Source organism: Hyaena hyaena, unplaced genomic scaffold (genome assembly GCF_003009895.1).
Source record: "Hyaena hyaena isolate Hyena2069 unplaced genomic scaffold, ASM300989v1 scaffold_1287, whole genome shotgun sequence".
NCBI classification, from domain to species: domain Eukaryota; kingdom Metazoa; phylum Chordata; class Mammalia; order Carnivora; family Hyaenidae; genus Hyaena; species Hyaena hyaena.
In genome coordinates this window covers 356,715-383,077 of record NW_024081921.1, presented here as the reverse complement: position 1 = coordinate 383,077, position 26,363 = coordinate 356,715, and the positions used below count along the sequence as shown (strand labels likewise).

Below are 26,363 nucleotides of genomic sequence, written 5' to 3'. Positions count from 1 at the left end.
GTGATGGCTTACCCTGTGACCTCAATTTTCAGATGGATCTATTAAAAGTTATGTTTCCAATTTCTCCATCTTTTTTACTTATTATAAGAGCAGAACTCTCAACTTCCAAGCTCTTTACATGTTGGAGGTGAACACAGAGTTCTGTGAAATCTTTACATGAATGGAATCCTACATGTATTCCTTTTCATTGGATCTCTTCAGTCAGCATAATTATTTTGAGATTCATCCACATTGTAGTATGAATTCATAGTACCTTATTGTTAAGTAGATCTCTACTGTATGGATTTACCACAATTTGGTTAGCAATTTCACCTTCTGATAGATACATTGTTTCCAGTCTGTGGTTACTACAAACAAAGTTTGTATGGACATCTGTGTACAAAACTCATTTGAATATATGCTCTCATATATACTGTGTAAATATCTCAGAAGTATACATGGTAGGTGTTATGTTTAACTGTTTAACTTTTTAAAGGAATTTCCAATCTCCTTTCCAAAATGGATGTGGCATTTCATATTCCCACTAGAATTCTTATTCCATATCCCTCCAACTCTTTTCATCTGTAGCCATTCTAATGACAAGTAGTTGTATTTCAATGTAGTATACTATAAATGCAAATAGTATCTTAACAATATGCAGTGTTCCAGTTCATGAGCATGGTGTATCTCTCCATTTATTTAGGTCCATGTTCCTATCTCTCAGTGTATAGGTCTTTGTTGGGTGTTAAGTTTGATCTTATGCCATTTAAAAACTGAGTTAGCCTATTACCATTTCATAGATGCCAACAGAAGACATGAGACCTCTGCATTAGAGACAAAAGACTTTATTACTCATGACACAACAAACAGCAAAAACACCAGCATGTTTATGCCAGTGATGCAGCAGACCCAGATGGATTCTGCACAGGTAGTGTTTTTTAATCACAACTCAGGAACACTAAGCTTGTTTGTAAGCAGAAAGTAAGCTTTATCTTTCATGAGCAAAAGGACATTACCTCATCTTTCAAGGTTACCAGCCATATAATCAGCTCTGAGAAGATGACACAAATGAAAGAATGGTGGGGCACCTAGATGGCCCAGTCGGTTGAGTGTCTGACCTTGGCTGAGGTCATGATCTTGTGGTTTGTAAGTTCAAGCCCCACATCAGGCTTGCTGCTGTCAGCTTGGAGCCTGCTTCAGATCCTCTGTCTCCTTCTCTCTCTGCCCCTTCCCTGCTCATTTTTTCTCTCAAAAATAAATAAAACATTTTTTTAAATAATAAAAAAAAAGAATGGTTACAGTTTTACCATCTTGGTGTGCTCACTAAGAAGCACAGGAATTCAATCCCAAAGAGGTCCAAGGAGGATTTCTCTCTGCATATTTTTTAGTCAACTTTATCCCTATTTCATATTTAATGTTTTTATAATGGTTTTCTTCTTAAGCTCTAGTTTCTAATTATTCACTACTAGGATATATAAATAAAATTCTTATTTGTACATTGACCTTGTATTTTGCAACCCCATTAAACTTTTAGTTCCAGTAGATTTCTTATAGATCTTTAGTATTTTCTATATAGATGACCATGTGGTCTATGAATATAGTCAGTTTTACTTCTCCTTATAACAAATTTGGATAGCTTGATATCTTGTGCTTACCTACTGCCCTCAGTTGAGACACTGATGAAACTTACTGGGAAGCCACCAGCCAGGGTGTCCGTGGAAATGTCTAGGAAAGTACTTGCTAGGGCACCTGGGAGGTTCACCTGGAAACCAGCTTGATGTCAGTGGAATTTGCTGCATGCAAGGGTGGCACTGAAAGTTGCTGGGGCTAAGTACCACTAGGTGTTCACACTCTTCTGGCTGCCTCATACCACAGGAGCAAGAAGAGAGAAAAGCACATTAGTCCCTCAGCACCTTCTACTAAGAAAGAATAACATCAGACCAGTTAGAAAGGAGAAATTTTGACAGGGCAGGACGATTGTATGTATATTTGGATTTGGAACTGACATCAACCAATTAATAATTTTGTCCATCCTTTGTCCAAATACATCCTTTTATTCATATTTCAATTTCCATACAATTTTCCACCTAACAAAAAGCAACAGTCTCAATACTCAAAGTATCTATTACTACATTAATTACTCACCAAATTCAGTCACAATCACACCGAATATTATGCTACCTAATGACTAAACTGCAAGGTTAACCTCCACCACTCACATATATAATTATACTTGGAAGAAAAAGAGGGAAGAAGAGCATATACAAATAATCATAACAGTCCTCACATCTGTAACTGGACACAAAGTCATAGCTGATATGACATCTATGGCTTTCTTCTTTGTGTCCTATATCTTTTTTTTTTTTAACTTTTAAAATATTTTTTAAAGTTTATTTATTTATTTTGAGAGAGAGAGCAAGAGAGAACACAAGTGGAGAAGGGGCAGAGAGAGGTGAGAGAGAATCCCAAGCAGGCTCTATCTACACTGTCAGCATATAGTCCAACACTGGGCTCGATCCTAAGAACCATGAGACTATGACCTGAGCTGAGTTTCACTTACCCTCTGCTAACACATCACAGCGAGAGCCGAGTAAGTACTGAAATAAGTTCCTGATAAAAGAGGAGCTAATAACCGTAATTCATCTTTATTAAGTACTTACCACGAGTCAGTCACTGTGCCAAGTGATGGGTACACACTATTTGGTGTCATGCGCTGCGTAATTCCTTCCAGTACACTCAGAATAGAACCTTAAAGCTCTGCCAGGGCCTTTTAGGTCCTGAATGATCCATCCTGCCTCCCGCCCATTTCTCGGATTACTCTGTTTGCTCAGAAAGTTTCGGCCACATACATCTCCTCAATTTTCTCAGCCCACATGCCACTTCTCCCAAGGTTCCAGAAGGATGCAGCTCACTCTCCGCCTCCTTGGTCTTCATCTGGAAACGGGGCTTTTCTTCTACCACTTGCCACCCTATTATTTTATTTATCGTCTTCTCCTGCTTATTGTGTCTTATTTATCACGTTCTTTTATTATATGCTTATTATTAATTATTCCAGGCACCTGTCACCTCCCCTCGGGCTCAGGAAGCATTTGCAGGATGCTCACAGCTCTCCAAGGTTAGCCTACATTATTTCCGCTGTGTTTCCAACAGGCAAGCTGAAGGGTGGGGGGGCCAGAGGAACCAACTCCCCGTCACTCAGAGCCACCCCCCCGAGCCTAATTCTCGAGTCTCCCAGGCTGGGTGGCCGCCACCCCGGGGGGCGGGGAGGCGGGGGCATACTCTTCGGTGAAGCTCTTCACAGCTCCCTCCCGTCCTCCAATACCAGAGGCAGTCTTTCGTCCGAGGAAACGTAGAGCATCATCATTACCAAAACAAAACTGGCAAGTCTCTCACACTCCCGGGCTCGCGCCGCCAGCTCCGTATCCCGGACCCAAACCGCGGCTGCGCGCGCGCGCCCAGCCGCCGCCGCCCCACAGCCTCGCTGCGCTATCCTCTGCGCAGGCGCACGCCGTTCGCTTCCGCTCGGGGCGGGACTGACGCGCCGGGGCGGGTCCCGGTCGTGGCTGCAATAGCCGCGCCCCCCAGCCCGAGTCCGTATGGATTCCGGGGATGGCTGCCGCCTGGCCTCGGCCGGGGGTCTGGCTTCGGCTACCCAGAAGCCAAGGCAGGAGCCGGGGGCCGGGGCCGAGGCGCAGGCTCCTGGCGCCAGTGCGGTGGGAGCCCGCCGCTTCCTGCTCTGTCTTTATGTGGTGGGCTTCTTGGTGAGTTCTGGGGCTGGGGTCGAAGGGCTGCGTCCTGGACCTGGAACCCAAATAGGGGTGGGTTTTTTCTTGAAGCTCGAGTGGTTGTAAGGTTCAGTCAGGGCTGGGAACCTGCGATCCGCCTGGTGGTGCCTCCTTACTTTTCAAGCTTCCTCTTGTTCCCCAACCCTTTCTCTCTGCCAGGCCACATTGCTTTATTGCCCCTAGCGCTTTTAAGGGACCCAGTTCGCAGCTCTTGTGCCCCTCCTGCCCTTTGAGAAGCCTCCAGCACCAGGCTCAAGTGTAATCTGTGATGAGCGGTGCTCAAGGATGACCCCAGGTGTTAGATGCTGTGGTAGGTGCGGCGCACACAGGGTGGACAGTAGGCTTGTTGGCAAGCTTGAGGAAGTCCAGCTGATCTGGTGTCTGTAGATGTGCTGCGAATACACGGGTCTTTCTGTCAGACCAAGCCGGGGAAGTCGCTGTTGATGATCCTACTTGAACTAATTAGGCACATTTGCCTGTTTTGCCTACCCGGATTCCTGGTAGACTTGAGTGTTTAAAAATGCAAACCACAGTCTTTTTGATTCCGACTAATAATACCCCATTGGGTGTGTGTGTATATATATATATATATATATATATATATATATATATATATACATCACATCTTTATCCATTCATCCATTGATGGACATTTGGGCTCTTTCCATACTTTGGCTGTTGTCTATAGTGCTGCTATAAACATTTGGGTGCATGTGCCCCTTCGAAACAGCATACCTGTATTACCAACGGCAACACAAAAATGCAAACCACAGTGAGTTATACACATCTGCCCTTCAACAAACTTTATTGGACAATGCAGATTTGTTTTTTTAATGATTTGTGTGTGTGCCCTGTGTGTGTGTCCTGTGTGTGTGTGTCCTACATGAATTTCCCATGTAGAATGGAAAGCTTAAAAAGAGGAGTATAGGATAGAGGAAGTCATCCATCCATTTGTTATTGTTAGAATTTCTAAAAATCTGCTATGTGGTAGACACTGTGGAATTCCAATCATTGTTATACACAGTCCCTGCTGGGAAAAAATTAACAATCTTACTAGTAAGCTTGTGTTGGTAGTTCATGGGCCGTTATCTCCAGGAACCCAAGATCCAACTCTTTACTCCTCTCTTTCTAGTCTAGACCTGGTTCATTTGCTTTGGTTGTGAGCCGATTCATGTTAGGGGAGAATTGAGACAAGCACCCGGTAGGATTCTTTGATGAGTCTGTATCTTGAGGGACAAAACTAGTCAGGTTAAAGGTCCCTGGGAGAAGGCTGCCTCAGCCGTCAATAGTCCCCAGTGGCACTGGGTCTTGGCAAAGAGGAATTTCCGTTTTCTGCCCAGATGCAGGTTAAGACCACTACTCCCCAGTTACAATAGCCACACCTAGAGTTTGGATGGTGAGCTATGCTCAGCTAGGAGAGGAGCAGGAAGGCAGTCTCCCTTCCGCCCCCTCAATGCATGGAGTTCATCAGTCTATAAAGTTTTAATGTTGACCTAATAGTTAAGACAATGGTGAAAGCATTTCCACCAAGTCACTGTAAACACAGAACCCTGAAGCACTCAGGAGGACACCTTCACACAGAACGTCTGCCTCAGTTAACCTTGTCTACCTACCCCCCAGAGAACCTTGCCTACCTACCCCTCAGGCTCAGTGCCTCCCGTTCCAGAATGCCTGAGTTTGGCATTCCTTAATCTTTGTTCAGTTTCAGGGTGGAAATACCTCTCCTACCTTCCATTCCAGTCACCCAGAATTCAACACTATAGAGTGTGAGAGGTTCTTAAAATTTCAAAAGGGAGTTGGCTGCCATCCACCCTGTGGTAGGAGCTGGGGACTCTAAGCTACTGCTTCCCTCTCTTGTCTGGTTCTTCGAGATGAAAAGGATTTGGGCCTTCCCCTGGAAAGTCCAGATTGGGCTTCAGAGAATCCAACATGACCTACAATTCAGAATTGTTTGAGTTTTTTAAATAAATTCACTGATCATTCATTACAGCCGGCCCCCTGGTTACAGATTTGAATATTCAGAGCTTCTCTTATGTTGTCTACATGCTGTGCACACAGCTAGTCAAATTTAGCAGTACTGATGTAAAATTTTAATAATTTGTTCAAGAGAAGCATTTGGTCTCTAATATGTTCAGGGGAAAATGTAAGATTTCCCATAAGTTAGATTAGGGATTTTTTTTTAAATGGAAAATGTTGTAAGCAATTAAAGTATGTGCAGCTTTGGGTATCTGTGAAGGATCTAATGGCTCTTTGTTAGGTAACATCTAAGGAGTATTATACATAACTTAGTTATTACTTTTAATATAATTAGCGATGTAAAGACCCCTAAGACTTTTGAGAAAATGGTTTTGGATTAATAAGAGAGGAAGGGAACAAGATTAAAGAAGTCATTTGCCAGAGTGTTCTGTTTTTAGTTCTCATCCATGCTTCCAGGTTTTAATTTGTTTAAGAAGGAAGACTAAGGGCCCTCTAGGCCCTTTTTGGTTAGCATCCTAAGATGGTGCTGAGATCTATGATTTTACTCCCTTTCCTTCAGATAACATGGGGAGGTTTATATTTTATTTCATCAGCTTTAGTCAGGTCTCTTATTCATTCTTACTGAGGCAATTTGCTAATCACAAAATATTTGGGTTCCTACCGTGAAAAAGATCCTGGTATTTGTTAGTATATACACCAGTTTTTACTGAGAGGTGTAGCTGTTCCCATGAAAGGTTTAAGTGATCCCTACTCGCCTGATTTCCTTATGAATGATTACAGCCACGTGACCAGTTGCAACATTAAAGTGCATGCAATGTGGGTGATTTTGAAGAACTTGTGGATTTACTGAAAGAGAGGAGTCGCCTTTTATAGTACAAGGGAAGAAAGTTTTAGAACACAACTTCCTAAAGAGCTAGCACCAGCCTCCTTGGAAATAGATACTATTTTTCAGACTCATAAAGTGTGAAAAATAATAGTGAGCATCGGTGATTGCTTATGAGTCTATGTTTTCTTATCACCTTCCATAAATCTCAACCTACTTAATAATTTCTCTTCCATCCTTTATTTAGAATAACGTTTTGAAGGTTAAATGACAAGTGGTACTGGGAATTTTTTGGAAATAAAATCTTGTTGGACAGTTGAGTTTCCTTTTCTGAAAGAGCAGAAAATTCAATAAGTAACTGATATATTTTCACTATTTTAAATGATATAATGCATCAGTAGGCTAATGAAACAAAGCTGACAGAAAACCCCAGCAGGCATTGACTCAGACCCAAGAGAAATTTTAAGTAATCTTATATCAAAATAACGAACCATAGTTCTGGTGTAAATTTATGGGCTATTTAAGAACACTGGATAGTAAATATTTGGCCACCTAAAGATGTAGCGATGGAAAGGGGACACTGAAAAGTACATTTAGAGATTTGTGTTTCTAAAATTAGATGAAGGTATAGCCACTAGGAGAAGGGGCCAGCAAAAGATTAATTGTGGCCCAAAGAAAAAAATTATCCTCCATACATTTCTTTCTTTGTATTTAACCAGGATTATAACAAAAGGAATTTGGGTTGAGTGTAAAGAAAATGTGTGTGTGCAATGTGCTTTCCTCCTTCGAAACCGGTTGTAGCAAGTAACCAAGTGAAGTAGGAATGAGAACAAAACTTAAGAAAAATTAACAATCTGTTCACTCAGAATACCTAGCAAGAAGGATCAGTACTTATCCCCAGACTGAAGGAAAGAGAAAAAAATGTTTGACTTCCGTTGCGTGTTACACATTTCTCACACTACGTCTCTTAATGTACATCATATTTCTACCAGACAGGTGTCATCCCCATTTTTTACAGATGACAGCACTGATGCTTGATGACATCCAATAACATGCTTAGTAAGTGATGGAGCTAGAACTTAGAATTGTCTGTCTGACCCCAGATTCCATGCACTTTCATTGACCCAGCTGCAAAACATTGGCTTTCCCCACTACCCCAGCCACCTTTCTCCTTCCTGCTTCGCTCAGATTTTCTTTTCAGATACTACCTTGTAAGCCTGTAAACCACAGACTAGTTGCCTTCCCTAATTCTGGGAGGAAATTCATACTATGAAGCAAAGGCTGCTTTGCCAAGGAATATGCATTATCCCTACTTCCTTTCCCACTTCATTACCCACAAACAGGTTTCTTTATTTGCTTAACTTCTGTCGCATATCCTCCTTGTATATTAAAGATCAGTTACAAAGAAGCTGAGGTTGAATGATTCTAGGTTATGGTGATCAAGCATTTACAAGTAGCAATTCTTATATTGATTTTGATTCTTTGATAACTTTAACCGGTTGAGTATAGCACACTCACTACAGAATACAATTATGATTTCTTATTTGCTCAAAATTTTAGGTATTGTTTTTATTTTTATTTATTTATTTATTTTTTAACATTTATTCATTTTTTGAGAGACAGAGCATGAGCAGCAGTGGGGCAGAGAGAGAGGGAGACACAGACTCTGAAGTAGGTTCCAGGCTCTGAGCTGTCAGCACAGAGCCTGATGCAGAGCTCAAGCCCATGAACTGTGAGATCATGACCTGAGCTGAAGTTGGACACTTAACTGACTGAGCCACTGAGGCGCCCCTGTTTTTATTTTTTTAAATCAGCCTGTTATTCGGATTACCACTTCAAGAACATCTAAGCTTCAGTTTCAATTGGAGTTAATTATGTTTTGTTGTTTAGGATTTGTTTGGTGTGAGCATGGTCGTCCCTTTATTGAGCCTTCATGTCAAATCTCTTGGGGCAAGTCCAACAGTTGCTGGAATAGTAGGTGAGTGGTTAATATTGCACATTTCAGAGTGCTGAATTTTCAGGTATTTCCCGAACCTATGCAAGGAGCTGCCTGTGTATGTTAAAGGGTAGGTATAGACTCCTGCCTGAGGGCACCTGTAACCTAATGCGAGAAATCAGAGAAACGCAACCTACAGAAATCAAGCCATGCGGCAAAGGGACTCGGGGTGAGCCCTGACAGATTGGTTGCAAGCTTCCTGCACCACCACCAGCACCTCTTAGGGGGTTGTTACGGCTTTTCTACCTGTGCAGCCTACAAACAGCACGTCTGAAGGTCACTGATTTACCTAAGAGACAGGAAATAGGGCTTGGGAGCATGCTACTATACAAGAAATTGTTAAGACGAACAGCCCTTGGTTAGGCACAAGCTGGATAAGCAGATGTTCTGGGACAGTGTGTACAAAATATTTGGTAAGTCCTCCATGCCATGATTTGTATTTCCCTTGGAAAGTGGAATCGCACTGGACCACACGGCAACCTGAAGGTATTTAGGGAGAGCAGAAGGGGCGTGCTGTTTGATATAATGGAGGTAAAAGTACTCTGTAAAACTTTGTCAGTTTCTTATAAAACTGGAAGGTTAGAGGCATGTGAGATAATACAGAAGATTTAAGACTTAGCAGAATTCTTGCAGGATTCAGATTTCTACTCCCCCAAGTACTCTTTGTTCAGTCTTCTCAGCTGGGGGTACACATCCTCACAAGGTGGGAGAAGGCCTCTCTCTCAGAGTCCCTGAGGGTGGCCGTTAGCTTTGGTCTCTCTTCTGCTTCCTTCAGTTTTATTTTGAAGGTCTTTTATAAAAAATTGTATGGCTTTTCTCTTCCAACTGAAAAAAAAAAGGGTAATTTCCTTTTAAAATGGTCCTTTCTCTCTCCCCCCAGTGTTTTTCTGTTAATTTCTATGTAATTGTTACCACATAAATCCATTTTTTTGTGATGGGTCTGATTGTATTGATTTACTGATGTCTTTTATAGGCTCCTCCTACGGCATTTTGCAGCTCTTTTCTAGCACATTGGTGGTAAGTTATCCCCCATCTAGCAACATATCTGGGTCACATTTTGGGGTGCCTGGGTGGCTCAGTCAGTTAAGGGTTCGACTTTGGCTCAGGTCATGATCTCAACAGTTATGAGTTCAAGCTCCACATTGAGCTCTGTGCTGAGAGCTCGAAGCCTGGAGCCTGCTTCAGATTCTGTGTCTCCTTGCTCTCTGCCCTTCCCCACTCATGTGCTTCTCTCTCTCTCTCTGTCTCTCTCTCTCAAAAGTAAGTAAACATTTCAAAATTTTAAAAACATTTTGGGGGCATTTCCATAGTGGTGGTGGACCTGCTGTGTTCCTTGCTTTCCTCAGGGCTGCTGGAGTGATGTGGTCGGAAGACGGTCCTCCTTGCTGGTGTGCATTCTGTTCAGCGCCCTGGGTTATCTCATTCTCGGAGCATCCACCAGTGTGTTCCTGTTTGCCCTCGCCAGAGTCCCTGTGGGTGAGTTTTTGCCTTTGTGTGTGTGTTCATTCAAAACAAGTCAGGTATATGTATGTGTAGAAAGAGAGACTGTCCTTCTAGACACTGCCTTCTTGATTAGAGTACATGTCAAGAGAGAATCATGGCAATAGCAAGAGTAACCAGCCCCTGCTGTTGGTGGGGCCCTCGGTATCAGCCAGGCTTGGCTAACCTGTGCCAAGCCGCAAAGCTTGCACATGACCGAGTTTGGAGCCTTCCCCAACTGTCTATGTGAATCATCAGGCTGCTGCACAGACCTGTCTCCTTCCCATCGATCTGATCTCTCGGTACCTCCAACCAGTAGGAATTTTTTCAATGTCTTTGGCCAACCCTGTGGTTTCTGTTCTCTCCCTTGGTGAGCTGATCATTTTGAAATTGGGCCTCCTGACTTCATGTTGAGGTTTACGATTATGGCTTTCCCTGCTGCCTTCTGTGAACCTGGCTGCTGCCTGGGGGAGAGAGCAGGATGACAGTGTAGTGGCTCATGGCTCATGGGTCAGTTTCTGTTTCCACACTGATCTTGAAAGTTTCTGGCATTTTCAAAATAGCTTTTATTTCGTCCTTGCCTTGAAACATTCTGTCCTTTCTTGGAGACGCCACTTGTGAATGCCGTCATGGTGTGGTGCGTAGGCAGTTCCTGTGGAAGCTTTTTATTCTCTCTTTGCCTTTCTCCGTTGTGAGAGCCCTGGAGTCTCAGTGTTTCTTTCTCTCCTTACTCAATAGAGCACTGACAGACTCTGCTACCCTGGTGGACGAGTTTGCGGCACAGGACCTCTGCCCATATTCAGTTAAGCTGCATGTTTTTAACTAACACCCCCAAGGAACAGAGCATTAAATAAGTCCTTCTGACCTACAGTTGATGACCAGCTTATTGGGGGATTTTCACCCCATTTCCATGACATACATTCTTTCTCGCTAAGTCTTTGGAGTTTACCCTCCAAAATTCATGCTGTGCCTTTCTATTGACGCAAAAAAAAAAAAAAAGGTCATGAAGGTCTTTGCTTTGAATGTAAGCTGTCGTCCTAACTCGTCCCACTACCATGCGGAACCCAGCTGACGGCTGCTTGTGCACACGCAGTGTTGAAGTTACTGTACAGGCTTGGTTTGAGTGGCAGTGTGTGTCCCACAGTGTAATATACTCCACCACTCAGCAGTAAGGCTGCTCATGATTCTAAAGAAAAATATAAGACAAATAGACTCAACATTGATTATACAGTAGATAGAAGTTTATAGAGGAGGTTAAAATGTTTTTGTTTAATATGACATGAGCCCGGTTTGAGTCACGGTAGCTCTGTTAGGTGAACATCCTACTCTTTGCCAACTGGAGAGCTATACACAAAAACTCCTTCTTGCTGTGGAACCTCTCTGGTGTTCAGTGGCCCGGGGACGTGAAGGAGCCCTGGGCAGCCTTGCCAGGGTTGTGCCACAAGATTTCACATGTAGGTTCAGGTCTTTGTGTCCTGAAGGTGAACCTGAGAGAGGTTGAAGTACCAGAAGCAGACGTGTGGTTTCCCCCTCCTCTCTCTGTCCCCTCGCCCAGCCCCCAAAATGTAACAGAAAGCTAGTCTGGGTTACTCTCACCACATCCCTCTTTTCCTTGGGTGTGTGAGGTGGACCCAAATCAGTATCATTTCAAAAATAAACACAGGAATATAGTCACAAGAACATAATCTATCAGGCCTCCTAGGAATCATCTTCTGGTCCAGTCCTTTCTCACATTTAAGGGAATAGGTTTAGAAAGAGTCTTTCTACCTAGTTCCAAAAGAGATTTTAAGTTTGCTTCCCAAATAGGCTGGTTATCAGACAAACACCGTCTCTGATATTTAGACCCAGCTGGGTGTAGAAGCCAGCATCAATGTGCTGGTGGAGTGATGTGCAGAGTGAGACTTTTTTTTTTTTTTAACGTTTTATTTATTTCTGAGAGAGAGAGAGAGAGACAGTGTGAGCAGGGGAGGGTCAGAGAGAGAAGGAGTCACCAAATCTGAAACAGGCTCCAGGCTCTGTGCTGGCAATCAAATCTGAAACAGGCTCCAGGCTCTGTGCTGGCAATCAGCACAGAGCCCAATGCGGAACTCGAACCCACTAACCATGAGATCATGACCTGAGCCAAAGTCAGATGCTTTTAACTGACTGAGCCACCCAGGCGCCCCGTGGAGTGATACTTCTTTCAAGAAGATTGCTGGAAACCGTTATGTTCCATCCTACTTAGGAGCAGTTCACACAGACCCTCCAGGAGCATTGATTGAGCGCCTGCTATGCATCAATCAACACTGAGCAAGCTGTGTTTCCAGAAACCACAGTCTGTTCAGTGTATGGGAGTATGGGTGAAGACGAGTCAAGTACCTCAACAGAAATAGGAGGAATATAAAGTTGTAACATATAATTTAATCTCTTATTAAGTCATGTCATGGCTTTCATTTTGTTCAGGCAACAAACTCATAAACCCCTCGCTAATAGAAAATCAACTGGTATTGTTTAGATGACCGTGTCACCGTATTTCTATATTTTTACACCCTATCCTTCTTGCCTGTTCTGTTTCTGTCTGTAGCAGTTATTACCTTTATACATACACAAACATGCACACATGCACGCACACACACACAGGCTCTGTGAAGATAGTACATTGTGTCAGGGGTCAAAGTTACTATTGGACATATAGTAGGCATGAGGTAAATGTTTATCCACAGAGCAAATGAATAAAGAATGACACATCTCTGTAGAGAAGCCACCATGAATTGCACTTGGCTAACAGAGAGGGCCAGAGATACTGGGATGTCAGGGTGGGAGGTGGGGAAACTAAGGATTCAGGGCTTCACCACCAGGGATAAGTTGGCCAGTTAGGACTGTGGGGCTAGACCGGGAGTCCAGTCACGGAGGCAGGAAACTGCAGACCTTAGACGTTCAAAGAGAGTGGAGACTAGAACTCTGTCAGTGATAGAGATGAATTGCAAGATCATGTGCAAGATACTTTTGGTCTGAAAAATGTTACAGAGCATGTTTCTTGTCCCCTTACAGGTATATTCAAACACACACTCTCCATTTCAAGGGCTCTGCTTTCTGATCTGGTCACAGAGAAGGAACGACCACTCGTAATTGGACAGTTCAACGCAGCCTCTAGTGTGGGCTTCATCTTAGGCCCCATGGTGGGTGGCTATCTCACTGAGTTAGATGGTGGATTCTATTTAACAGCCTTCATCTGTTTTTCCGTCTTCATTCTCAATGCTGGTAAGTTGACATTTCATCATAAGAAGATTGTCTGGTTTATGCATTCACACTGATCAATCCGCCTACTTTAATCTCCTTACAATTTGTTGTTCTTAAAATAGGCAGAATTTTTTGTTGTTGTTCCACTATAGTTAACATACAGCGTTATATTAGTTTCAGGCGTAAAATACAGCAATTGAGCAATTCTATACATTACTTGGTGCTCATCCTGATAAGTATACTCTTAATCCTCTACACCTTAGAATAGGCACACTTATTACTTGAAGTTGGACCACCTCATCCCCTGCTACAGACACCCCCCCATGTCTCCCAATCATGTTAAAAGTACATATGTGTCTCATGCAGCCAGCATAGTGGTGGGCTGGCCCTGTCCCTCACTCCCTCACTCTGCCTCTCTCCATATGCTCCAGCCACACTGGCTTTCTGGTCAACCTCACACACACCAGGCTCATTCCCACAGGAGGGCACTGCAATCTGTGCTTTCCTCCACCTACAGCATTCTTCCCAAATCGCTTCACAGGGTTTTTCTTCTTATCATTCAAGTGTCAAATATTTTCTTCCTTGGGATGGCCTTCCCTGATGATTCTGTTTAAAATAACTCCATTTTATTGACAGTACGCCTCTCTCTCTCTTTTTTTTTAATGTTTATTTATTATTGAGAGATAGAGACAGAGTATGAGCAGGAGAGGGGCAGAGAGAGATGGAGACACAGAATCTGAAACAGGCTCCAGGCTCCAAGCTGTCAGCACAGAGCCTGATGCAAGGCTTGAACCCATGAACCACAAGATCATGACCTGAGCCAAAGTCACACACTTAACTGACTGAGCCACCCAGGTGCCCCTTTGACGCCACTTCTCAAATTATATTAGAAATTTGTTTTCTTGCTTCTGTTCTTTCTACCCCTTTCCTTCCCACCTCTGCACACATGCCATTCAAAAGTAAACACCTCAGGCATAGGGATTTGCTCATGGTTGTCACTCCTGCCCAGAACTTGCCAGGCACAAAACTAAATTCAGTCCTGTTTGATGAATAAAAGAACACTGTCTGGACTGTGAGCCCCTGGACGCAGCATCAGTTGCACCTATAGCAAACAAGATGAGCCTCTTTGCCCAGAGACTGGTATATGGCTGAGCCTTAGATAAATAACTTTGTAAGCAAGAGGAATGATTCACGTTCTTCAGTTTTTCTTAAATGTAATGATAACCTACTGCACCGTTTTCAGTCTTGTATTCAAGGCTCCACGTTGAGAGATGAATTCCATGTTGAGCTAGGATTTCACACTCAGGAAGCAGAGTTCACGGCTCAGTGTCAGACCTCATAGGAATACTTTATGATTTCCTGCCAGAAGTGTAACCTGTAACCTCAGCCAGGAGGTGAGGTGTGGTCTCATGGATTAGGGTAAATCTAGATAATACTTTAAGCACCTGACCAGCTGGCGTGGCCAGGTACCTTCCCACGTGAAGGAATTCGATGAATGCGATAGCAGTGGAAGTCAGAAGTCATGTGTAAACGAAGAACCTGATATGGAGCTCTGTTTTGAATTCTCCAGCGATGCTGCTGTTCACATTTTGCCTTCACCTAAGCCTGTGAATGGGTTTGAGGTAGTCAGGGATACATCCACCTGCAAGCGTTCTCCACAATGGCTAAAAAAAGTCATAGGGATTTATTGTGCACTCTTAAGAAATGTGGAGGTCGGCGGGCCAAGCTGACGCAGGAAATAGCAGAGGAGAACAACAGGGTGAGGTGGGGGGGGCTGGACAGCAGACAGTCTCACATGGGGCTTTGGCCAGACAGCTCAATGAACTTAACGTATGGTGGGTTTTTTTGTTTGTTTGTTTTTCCCTCAACAACTTCAGCTGTTTTCTTCAACCCTCTTCACCCCTTCAGCCTCTCATATCCTCACTCTGATCTGCCACGTTGCCTGAGAAAGGCCTTTTATGTCTTTTTCCCATGATTTCTGTTTTCAGACAGAAGTCTGACGGACTTAGATTCACATTCCTGCTTTGCCACTTTGTAGTGTGGGCCTTGGGTGGGTTTCCTCAGTCCCTCATCTGTAAAACAGGGTGACAGCACTCCTAGACTTGTTAGGAGTTTACCCCACAGCGTCGAGTATGGGAAGCCCTCAGTAAACGTTAGTTGCTGTCATGATTATCATCTTTATTATTATTTTAATTATACTCTTTCTCTCAGGCTACCAGTGACAAGCCTTGCTCATTTTTTTCAAGGTTCTATGAAGTGTCCGAGGGCCCTCGTAAAGGTCAGAAGAGGTGGAAAGTCCAGGCCTGCATTCTTGTGTGGCTAGTTTCCTGTCATAAATTAGTCCCTGGCTAATAGTCCACCAGTACTATATTTGGAGAAACCACACACACAGATGTAGCTGCTGAAAACAGCATGAAGGGGCCTGAAAGGCCACTGGCCCACACTGAATTTAAGTGTGGAAGGACTGAGAACCCAGCAGCATGAGTTAGGAAACGATATCCTAGAATGGCAAGCTGGAATTCAGTTTTAAGACATTTGGGGGCATGGATTGGCCGTGCCAATAGGTCATTCTACTTGGATGGCACGGGATAAATAAAACAGCCATGGCAGGAATGTTCCAGTCACAAGGGTGGAGGAGAGATTATCTGAATAGGAATCGAGCTGCCGCGTAAGGTCATGCATCCCGGTCCATGAGAATGGCATCCCCTGAGATTTTGAGGTGTGACTTGTAACAGCACATGATGGCCCTGACTGGAGGCAGATCCACGCAGGTGCTTTCTGATGACTCCTTGGGGGTGTCAAGCTGTCCCCCCCTCTCCACAAGCCAAGGCTGGCTGTCTCTGTTCACAGCATCCCTTGTTTCCCTCCACTTAGCCCTTACCCTGTAATCCAGTTGCTTTACTTGTCTAAACTCCCTTTTAGACTTACATTCCTTGACGGCAGGGATTTCATAGACCTTGTCTTGTTGGTTAATATATTCCTACTGTTTAGCACAGAATTTAGCATTTAGGAAGCATGAATATTCAGTATTCAAATGGGTGAAGTACAGGTGGTGAATGGATGTGTATGCAGACAGTGGATAGACAGATTTAGAAAACTAATGATGGGAAGAATTTAAACACAGAGCATGAGAACTTAGATCTCACGTGATCTAGGAAACCATCATGGACTCTTGAGCTGGGAAAAAAGTGAGCATTTTGTAGGTCTAAATTTTTTTCTTTGAGGGGAATAGAATTCCGTTATCAAAATTGAGTAGAAGTTGCTGTGGGAACGGTTAAAAACGGTATTGAGAAATACAGATGAGTATAATCCTAGTACAGAATCCAGAGTAGTGATCTCATACAAATAATTGCCACCTCCCCACCTCTACCCCTCGGGAGCACCGTGGGAATCGCGGCATGCAGCCTCCTCTGACCAATCCTATACCACCTTACCAGGGCTGGTTTGGCTGTTTCCGTGGCGGGACGCGAAGCTCACCAGTACAGAGATAGACCTGCCAGCGGCTAAGAACTCTGAGCTTCGGGAGAAGACAGACTGTCAAGTGCAAGAAGCGGCCCCCCACTGCCGGAGCAGGGCCCGTGGGAAGCCCTCCAGGCCGCCCTGGGTGGAGGTCGCTTCCGCACTGCGGGACATGAAGAGCCTGATATTTTCCGAAATGTGGGACATCTTCGTGGTGCGCTTGCTGATGGCCGTGGCGGCCATGCTCTACTACAGCAACTTTGTGCTGGGCCTGGAGGAGCGCTTCGGGGTGCGGCCGCGGTCAGCTGGCTACCTCATCAGCTACGGCAGCGCGCTGGGCGCCCTGGCCGGCCTGGCGCTGGGGCCCATCCTGCGGTTGTACCGGCACGACGGCCACGCGGTCCTGCTGCACTCGAGTGTGCTCACGTGCGTGCTGCTGCTGCTGCACACCGCCACCCGCACCGTGGCCGTGGCCATGCTTTGCTCCTCGCTGCTGGCCGTCTCCACTGCCGTGGGCAGGACCTGCATCACCGACCTGCAGCTGGCCGCGGGAGGGGCGCAGGCCAGCGGCACGGTCATCGGCGTGGGGCAGTCGGTCACGGCTGTGGGCCGGATCGTCGCCCCCCTCCTCTCTGGGGTGGCGCAGGAGGTCAGCCCGTGCGGGCCCCCTGGCCTGGGGGCTGCCCTAGCCCTAGTGGCGATTTTCATAATGTCATTGAACAGACGCCGGTATGGTGATGGTGGCCGTGACAAATTAAAAAATGAGTAAAATGGAACTGGACGCAAGAAACCAACTCCGAGGCTGTGGAGGAGGGATTTCCCAACGGGTGTGATGTGTTGATAGACGCCCAGGTCCGGCCTGCTGGCCGATCAGAAGCCAGAGCTTTGTTGAAGGGGAAGGTATTAAAGGTTCTGTAAAAGCCTCCTCTTCCCACCCAGCCGGTGCGGTTGAAGTTTTCCGGGAGAAGCACTACCAGCTTCAGGGCAGGGGGATGATGGTGAGTTAATAGAAGGTGATGTACTCCCCTGCTAAGTAAAAACTACGGTATCGCATTAATAAAGTGATCCACTGGGACAGGGGTTTCATGTCAAAATGCGGAAGCCAAGAGGGTCCTTTCTGCCATGAGAATCCTAGAGATGGAGGAAGCTGTTATTGAAACTAGCCTCTCACTTTCTTAAGTTATAACAAGGTTATGAGTTCTGGTTCCACCTGGAAAACAGGGAACATCAGATAGCTGGCCCCGGAGACCAATTCGGGGGTCCTCAGGGATGCCCAGAACCCTGTATTCTATAAGCACCACTTGCACTTTTTCACGGCGGCAGAAAAAGCATCATTCAGAGATCATGGTGGTTTTGATTCAAGTCAAAGCCAGAGGCTTGGTTTGTGTTTATGAATAGCTAACTCAGCTTGAACTACTAAACGAAGTGATCACAGTGTGGGACATTTTCCCCAGCTCTTGGCAGTTGTGCTCCGTCATAGGAGAAATGGGTTCGTGGGCCCCGTCCACTGTGTCCACTGCCTCTGAAGCCCCATGCTCTGCAGAGAGCTGAGGTGGTTAGTCTGGCCAGTTCTCCCTGGGTTATCAGGCATGAGCTGCTCCCAGAAGCCGGTGGTCCACCAGGCTGCATCAGTGAGATGCTGGTAGAGCCCAGTGGGGAAACCAAAGGACAGGAATGCCTTTCAGATGCCATCTCATGCAGTGTAAGAGCCAGGCGTCACGCCTCATCAGAGGGATCTTAGTTCTACAGTGTCTTATGTTGAAAGTCATTTCCTTTATCTCACTTTAGTATCACACCTGGGAACGAAGGAGCTCTGCTGATCTACAGGGAAATGTATTGGTGTGCCTTTTCCTAGGCCCAAACTGCCATTCCAATATAGGGCCCCAGGGTCCAGCCGAGAGGCTCAGAGTGAAGGTTGGCACAAACTCACAGAGAAGGATCTGCCACGCTCTTGCTATTTGGATGATGTCAGCCATTGATAAAAATTATTTTGGAGCCCCTTCTCTTTTCCTCACTCAAACTACCAAAGTTCATATCTGCTCTCATTCTTTCTAAGTGGTCCACTAGGAACTTATTCCTGTTCTCAGCCTAACACATGTATAATTGTAAATGATACTTTAACACACTGGTCTGTTATAACTAATACTTGTCTGTAAAGCAGAAAAAAATGTTTCTCTAGTTTTAGAAGTTGTTGTGTGGGGTAAACTCGTACATTTATGAGGAGTAATTAATTAGATGTTTGAAATTGTCCTTTCTCCTGTCTGGGTGCAAGGAAAATACTAACTTTTTATGAAGCGTTACAATTGGGAACTTTTGTACAGCGCTAAGTGCTTTTGACAAATCCAAAATATGCTATAAAATGGTGATGCTCTTAAAGAACACACCAAAACATCATAGAGGTTAGACTCAAAAGACAAGAAGTAATCGTGGCTTTGTGCAATGAAGCAGAATTTCTCCAAAGATTATCTTTTCTGTATGCTCAGAAATAGACAAGTTTCTTAGACACTCTTTAATATAGTCATTATTAAGTGTTTGATATCATAAGGCTTTATTTTTGAAGTTAAATAAAGCCTATAAATTTATTAAGGCTTTACAATTGATCAGATACCTGGAATACTGAAAACCAGGGTTGATCTTAGTATAGAAGAATAGAGAAACATTTTCATTATTCTCCACACTTGTGGGGATTTTTTTTAGATAAATATTATATAGGCATACCTTGTTTTATTGCACTTCATTTTACTGTGCATCGCAAATACTGCATTTTTTACAAATTGAAGGCTTGTGACAACCCTGCATCAGATGAGTCTGTTTGCATCATTTTTTCCAATGGCATTTGCTCACTTTGTGTCTCTGTGTCACATTTTGGTCATTCTCAACAATATCTCAAACTTTTTCACTGTATTTGGTCTGGTGATACGTGATCAGTGATCTTTGATGTTCCTCTTGTAATTGTTTTGGGGCACCATGAACCGCACCCACATATGATGGTGAGTTTAATCGATACATGCTATGTGTCCCAACTGCTTCACCAACTGGCTGGTCACCTGTCACCCTGTCCTCGGGCCTCCCTATTTCTTGAGACACAACAGTATTGAAATCGGTACAGTTAACAACCCTACAGTGGCTTGTAATAAGTGTTCAAGGGAAGGAAGAATCAACCAGTGTGGCAAACTTCATTGCTGTCTTAAGAAATTGCCACAGCCACCCCAGCCTTCAGCAACCACCACCCTGATCAACATTGAGAAACGAATCTCCAACAAGCAAGAACATTACCTACCGCTCATGGAAAGCTCACATGGTGGTTGGCATTTTTTAGCAATAAAGTATTCTTATTTAAAGTATGTACCTTGTTTTTTTAGACATAATGCTACTGTACATTTAATAGATGACAGTATAGTATAAACATAATTTTTATACATAGGAAACCAAAAGATTCATTCTACTCATATTATTGCAATATTCACTGTATTGCGGTGGTCTGGGACCAAACCCACAGTATCACTGATACATGCCTGGAGTTCCTCTTATGTGGTCCAGTGTGCTGCTCTTCAAAAGTGTGTTCCAGGAAAGCAGCGTCCACATCCCCTGGAGTTTGTTAGACGTGTAGACCCTCCTGCCCCACCCCAGAGCTGCTGGGAACCACTCTCACAAGATACACAGCTGCTTTGTATGTACAGTAAAATTTGAAAACCACTGGCCTAATGGACAGTATTTGTATAACTTATGGAATATGATCTCAGGGAAATTAAATCTGCTCAAAGTTCGTGTTGTTTTGTTTTTAAGCTCTTGAGTGACTTCTGTAAAATTCCCATAGTATTTAGGGTAAGCATATGAAATTGCTATTTTTCTAAGTCAAAAATACCTGCAATGTCACATGGCTCAATATTATTTGGAGTCTTATTTTAGGGGCATTGAACTTGCCTGAGAAGTTTATAAAGGAAATGGCACCCTTTCAACATTATGCCAACCACAGCTTATAAGGTCTGTGATTCAGCCTTGGGGGCTTTGGGTTCTGAAGACTTGGCCTTCTCCATAGAAGGAAGGTATACCTCGCCCTCAAGTTCAGAAGGATGAGCAAAATTTACAAAGGGAGTGTGACACGCCTAGCCAGGGCAGTGACCTGTGCGAGGCTCCAAAACCCAGACTTTGTGGGTCAGAGTTAGGCCTGCAGCACACAGAAGGGGCTGGAGTCAGTGGTTTCAGCTGCATATTAGAGTCACGTGATACCCAGAGCTTGCCCTAGACCTTGAGAACCAGACTCCAAAGTGCCCCGGGGTTGAGAGTGTCTGGGTTAGATCATGAAGCGCCTCCTGTACCATGCTCAGGAGTGAGCTTTATTCTCACAGATGAGGGGAAACCACTGAAGAATTCCTGTTGGAGACTGTTCCACAGACGTTTTGTTTGAGATCCTGCTGGTGCAGGAATCCAAGAGGAACGTGAGGGAGAAGTGGTCACGCGCACCGAGGGAAGCAGGTAGGGCACGAAATTTTCTGAAGAGCCTAAAGACTATCGGCCTGTGACCTCCACGGAGATTCTGGAAGGGGCTATGGGTAACACCCACATGTCTGGTCCAGGTAGAGGTCAGGCAAGGTTAGAGAGTCTGGTAATGGGTGTTGAGCACATTCTGCCCCTTCCTATGTTAGCTGGCAGAGAACATGTGTGGCCCTTTATGGAAGTTTGTTCTCTGCATGTTCAGAACATTAAGAAGGCGTCTTTTCCCAAGGACACTTCTATAAGGTATTTAGACACCTGTGGGGGAAGGGGAGCATCAATCCACTCGGGAAATTTCAGGCATTTGGGCGCCTGCTACAAGAGAATAGCTTTTTCCTTGGAGTGTATAGTATAACCAGCATGGTGATTCTCCATGCCCTATTTCTCCTGGAAACTTCCGCTTTTAAGAAGTCTCTGGAATAAGGTTACCACAGATTTAGCCAGGAGGATGTGTAGTGTGACTCCCTTCAGAACAGGGTGATGAATTGAAAAAATCATGTTCTGTCCTAAAACTTTATTTTTCCGGAAGGACTTGCCAGTTACATGGTAATACTTTTCTTTAGTCATACAACCCCTTTAAAATTATAATGAAGCATTGTCATTTATTCTGTTATTTTTAGGAGCCATCACTGTATTCTGATGTATATTTTACGTCAGTATCCAGAAGCACCAGAAAACATTAACTTCCAGTTACGTTGAAACATGTCCTAATAGTAAGAACAACAGCTTTTGGAGTTTCAAACCATATGCTAATACCTAATATACACATTATCTGAAATGTATTGCACACTGTTGGCAAGCAAATCATCTTAAGATGGTATCTCATCAGTAGGATTTATTTTTAATTAATCAGGTACACACATGCTAACTTATTTTAAAACATTACTTTAGATTTCTCACTTTTTTCCAATGGCTTGTTTAAACCCACCACTTTACAGACAGCTGCGTGTGAAAATAATAGAGACAATTTTTACTGTTTTCCTTATTCAGTGCATTGTAAGAAATAATGATTAATTTGGAATTGAATGCTCTCAAAGAGCTCGTGCTATTCCTCAAGAGGAAAAGATAATTATAAACATTAAGGAAGGCGGTGTTAATTATTACCAATAATTATATGCATAAACTATAGCATAAAAGTGTACTATAAGGATGTCGTTAGAATGAAATACTGCATTTTAGTCAGTCTTGATTTCAACTATACTATATTCTGATAAATAAACCTCTTTTTTCCAAAGCACACATTGTGGCAGAGGATAAAAGTAGTTAAAATACCTATTAATAGTTGCAGTTTACAATATGGAATAGGAGATGTTCATTCTTCAGGCTTATCAAAGAATCTTTTAGATTTTGAATCACTGGGACTCCAGTTCTTATCCAGACTGAGAACCAATTTTCTCATGTGATAGCTTACCCACCTAAATCTCTCCTGAGCTTACCCAGTGAAATTGAGACCACATGAACTATCCAGAATGAACCTGATGTGATAATTGCATTTGTGGCTGACTGTGGGGCCTGTCCCTTGTAGGTCTGAGTGCATGTGCGTGTGAATGGGTGCATGCTCTGGCTTGCCTTGGTCTGTGCTGTGGGCTGAAGCCCAGGCCTAGGCATCATGAAGCCAACTTCTGACAGTGCCAGGCGCTAATGACCCGGATAAGGGTGACTGGTTTTCTCCCTGTCACCTTCAAAGCACCTTTACTGTGCCATCTTTATGGAATGAGTAACACAACAGAGTATGCCAAGCCATTCAAAATGACTTTCCAGCTAAAGGTAAGAACTTGAACTAGATGCCCAGCAGTAAGAGGTTCTTGTGGTAGCAAATATGGTAAATGGTTTCGATCGGGTACGAAAACTAGGTTAGTGAAAACCTGGAAGTGTGATATGTCGGTACATAGCCCCACATAAATCATCTCTAAAAATCATTCGTTAAGACAGTGGATGGCATTAACCTAATTTGTTTTGCTTGTGTTGGCTTGGGAAGGCAGGATTCACTATTCCAGAGCATGCATTATCCTGGAGCCCTTTACAAAAGGGTCTGTTGACATATAAAAAATTAAGGGGCGCCTGGGTGGCTCAGTTGGTTAAGAATCTGACTCTTGATTTCGGATCAAGTCATGATCTCAGAGCATTGAGATCAAGGCCCACATCAGGCTGAGCATGGAGCCTGCTTAGGAGTCTCTCTCCCTCTGCCCCTCCCCCACTGGTGAGGGCCCTCTTGCACATTCAAAAAAAAAAAGGAAATTAATGGACCAGTTAAAATCTTCATTCCTTTAATCAGGTTCTTTCACACAGTAGCAATGTTAGCCCTGCTTAAGATACGTGTATTTGAAATTAAAACAACTGAAAATTTTAACACTCTTAAATTCTTACCTTTCACTAATTCCAGCTATCAGGGCCCCATTTTACCACAAATGAGAGTGGTTTTGATATGTAAATGTAAAACCTGGAATTTGGGGAGCTGTGCCGGTTTCCTGTGGTGCATTCTTTTCCCCCGCTGTGATTAAATATTTTCATTTAGGTTTATTCCATTAACTGTTTCCCCTCCAGAGTGATTTAACACTGGGACTTGTATACCCTTCACAGAAACCAGGGAAAATTCTTTGTTGGTGTACACTTATAAAATTTCGGTTTGGCAAGCAGAGTTACCATGACTAGAGGCAGAGAGCCTCCTTTAAGTTAGAAATGTTACTACTTGCACTGAGGACATAACAGGACCCAGTGAAATTAAAAAAAAAAAAAAAAGGAGAAAAACATTAGAATATTTAATTCAAGGTAGTTTGTAACAGTAGCGAAAGAAAAGTCGCCACTGATGTGTCTATTGGGTCATTCTGTCTACTGGGCATCTCACGGAGGGACAGTTCCACACCGCACAGTATGGGGATAACAGACCCCCATGAGACCTCTGTGACACAAAGGCCCTGAAGGAGGTGCTGAGTCATTAAAAATAATCCATATGCTGTGCAGACTGAAAATCTGATAATCCATTTACAGTAGATATATTAACTCTACACACAGAAACACGTATTTCTCTGACCAGACAGTTAAGAGAAGTGACCACATTTTATCGACTCTTTTTAGAGGTAGTAAAATAGAATTTTCTTTGAGAAAAAATGTAGACAATTAGAAAACAAAAGGGATCCAAAAGCCATGTACCATTGCAAAATTAAAGACCTTCAAAACTAACCGCGTGGGTGCTTCATCTGCACGGCTTCAGTGGGTGACCATGTTTGAGAGTGTCAGCCACATGCAGAGTGAATGAAATGGGAAAAAAACTCTGAAGGGGTCTGTCATTTTTCTTGAACAAAGAGCTGTGGTCACTGGCAGGCAGCAGTTACCCAAATGGGGCTCTGAACTGCCTTACAAATGGACTGAAGAAAGGGCCTGGTTAAAATGTCAGAGATAAAAGTACCAGCAAGCTTCTTGTTTTGCTCTAAAAGAAAACAAAAACCAAAACAAAAAAAACATTCACGCACACAAAATCTCAGATCATCAGAGGGTTGAGTCATGAACCAAAATCTTGTTCATCTTAACAAAGGGAATCAACATACTATGTTCAGGCTTTGGCAGATAACGCCAACAGCTACTTCAACTGCACAAAGAAATCTCTTTACTAACTCTTCAGAGAAGAAAGTCAAGTGTGAACTTTGAGCTAACAAAATATCACAGTTCTCACACTTGTTTATAAAATGCCAGTTCTAACATAGACATGATTTGGGCAGGACAACAAATGGAAAACAGGTTGAGACATGTAATAAATAACTACTTCTCTATGCTCTTTATATAAATAAGCACCCCCTCCCCCCACTACAAAGCTTAAAAAAAGCAAAGGGAATTTCATCCTAGATATTCTGGGGGCTCATACATAAAACACATGTTTTTTAAAAGTATCGAACTTTGGAGCCAATCTCTAGTTGTTTACTAACTGTTCCCAATAGTCAGCCCTCAGCATTAAATAAATAAAGCCTTGACCTTACACTTACAGGTAGTTCAAGTCAAATTTGTTACAACAATCACCAAAAACACCCACCAAAATTCTATAGTTACACTGGAACTTTGGTTGGATCAAGTATTGCTTGAATTAGGGGATCCTTTACAAAGGGTCTGGGATGTGTCTGTACCACAGAAAATGTAGACTATTTTGATATTTAAAAGGTTTGACGTTCTCTCCTATGGTGTCTAGAACTTAATTTTATTTGAAAAAAAAAGTATAGAAAAAAAGCGAAATGAAGTCAAATTTATTTGTCGTTGCTTTTGTCATTCAAAAAATAAGAAAAAATTTAAATTGATGCTAAGATGACAAAAGTGGTCCTTTTTTTTTTTGAAATTTACACAATGTCAACCAAATTCTTTATTGACTTTTAATCAGTGCTAGCTGAACTTGGTCTACCTACTTCACAGGAAGAAATGTAACAAGAATTTCCATGTTTTCTCCTTAGGTTCTAGAAAATTAGACTCCTTACAATATTTATTATTCTCGGACACCAGAAGAATCAGGAAGTTTATTTTTAAGGTCATTTTCCTTGTTAACCTTTCTTTTTCTCAGACCTCATTAATTCCTAAAAATTTATTCTTGGCATTCTCAAAAATATACATCCCATCTCTTGATGAATCATATTCCTATAATAAAATTCTAAGCTAAAAGTCAGTTTTAATTTCTTTTCCGCAAATGAAATATATCCATTTTCATATAAATATTTTCACTGAAAATTAAGATATTTGGCACAGAGTCCTCAGCCTACAGTTTCCAAATTGTGGCTGTGCTGCTGGTTTACGTGGTAACTTTTCCGCTGGTTAACGTGGAAAAGCTTGGGAAGGAAATAGTGCTCTTGATGAACTTGTACCTCGTGTGCCTCACGCCCTGCAATCTAGCAGTATTCCAAGACTGTAGAAATGCAAGAAAGAGGAGAAGATTTATTTCTCCATGTAGGTAGGGAAGAAGGAAGGGGATAGGAGAAGCGCTGTTGGGGACTTCGGAGTGCTGAGTCTTTAATTTATTCATGTTTTCTGACCAACAATACTGTGCTCACTTGTGTCCTCTGCTGTGTATCCAACGTGCACCCAGGGGACAAAACGCGTGGCCTCGTTTGTATCTAAACCCGGACGTTTAGAGTCTTATTCCAGTCAAGTTTTCAAAAGGAGTTTTTCAGGAAAAAAA

At 43.2% G+C, this 26,363-nt stretch overlaps 1 protein-coding gene across 2 annotated transcripts; it reads left to right on the top strand.

Moving 5' to 3' along the window:
- Nucleotides 1-3,536: 3,536 nt before the first annotated feature.
- Nucleotides 3,537-17,792, top strand: MFSD9 (major facilitator superfamily domain containing 9). 2 transcript variants are annotated; one of them, XM_039223199.1, is made up of 6 exons: nt 3,537-3,740; nt 8,455-8,542; nt 9,534-9,577; nt 9,907-10,036; nt 13,070-13,279; nt 16,696-17,792. In XM_039223199.1, the coding sequence occupies exons 1-6, from the start codon at nt 3,576-3,578 to the stop codon at nt 17,484-17,486; spliced, it is 1,428 nt and encodes a 475-aa protein (XP_039079130.1). In that variant the 5' UTR covers nt 3,537-3,575; the 3' UTR covers nt 17,487-17,792. The 2 variants fall into 2 exon arrangements, with proteins under 2 accessions (XP_039079130.1, XP_039079131.1); XM_039223200.1 differs by lacking the exon at nt 3,537-3,740 and adding an exon at nt 10,778-10,841 and having other exon boundaries at nt 8,494-8,542.
- Nucleotides 17,793-26,363: the final 8,571 nt, after the last annotated feature.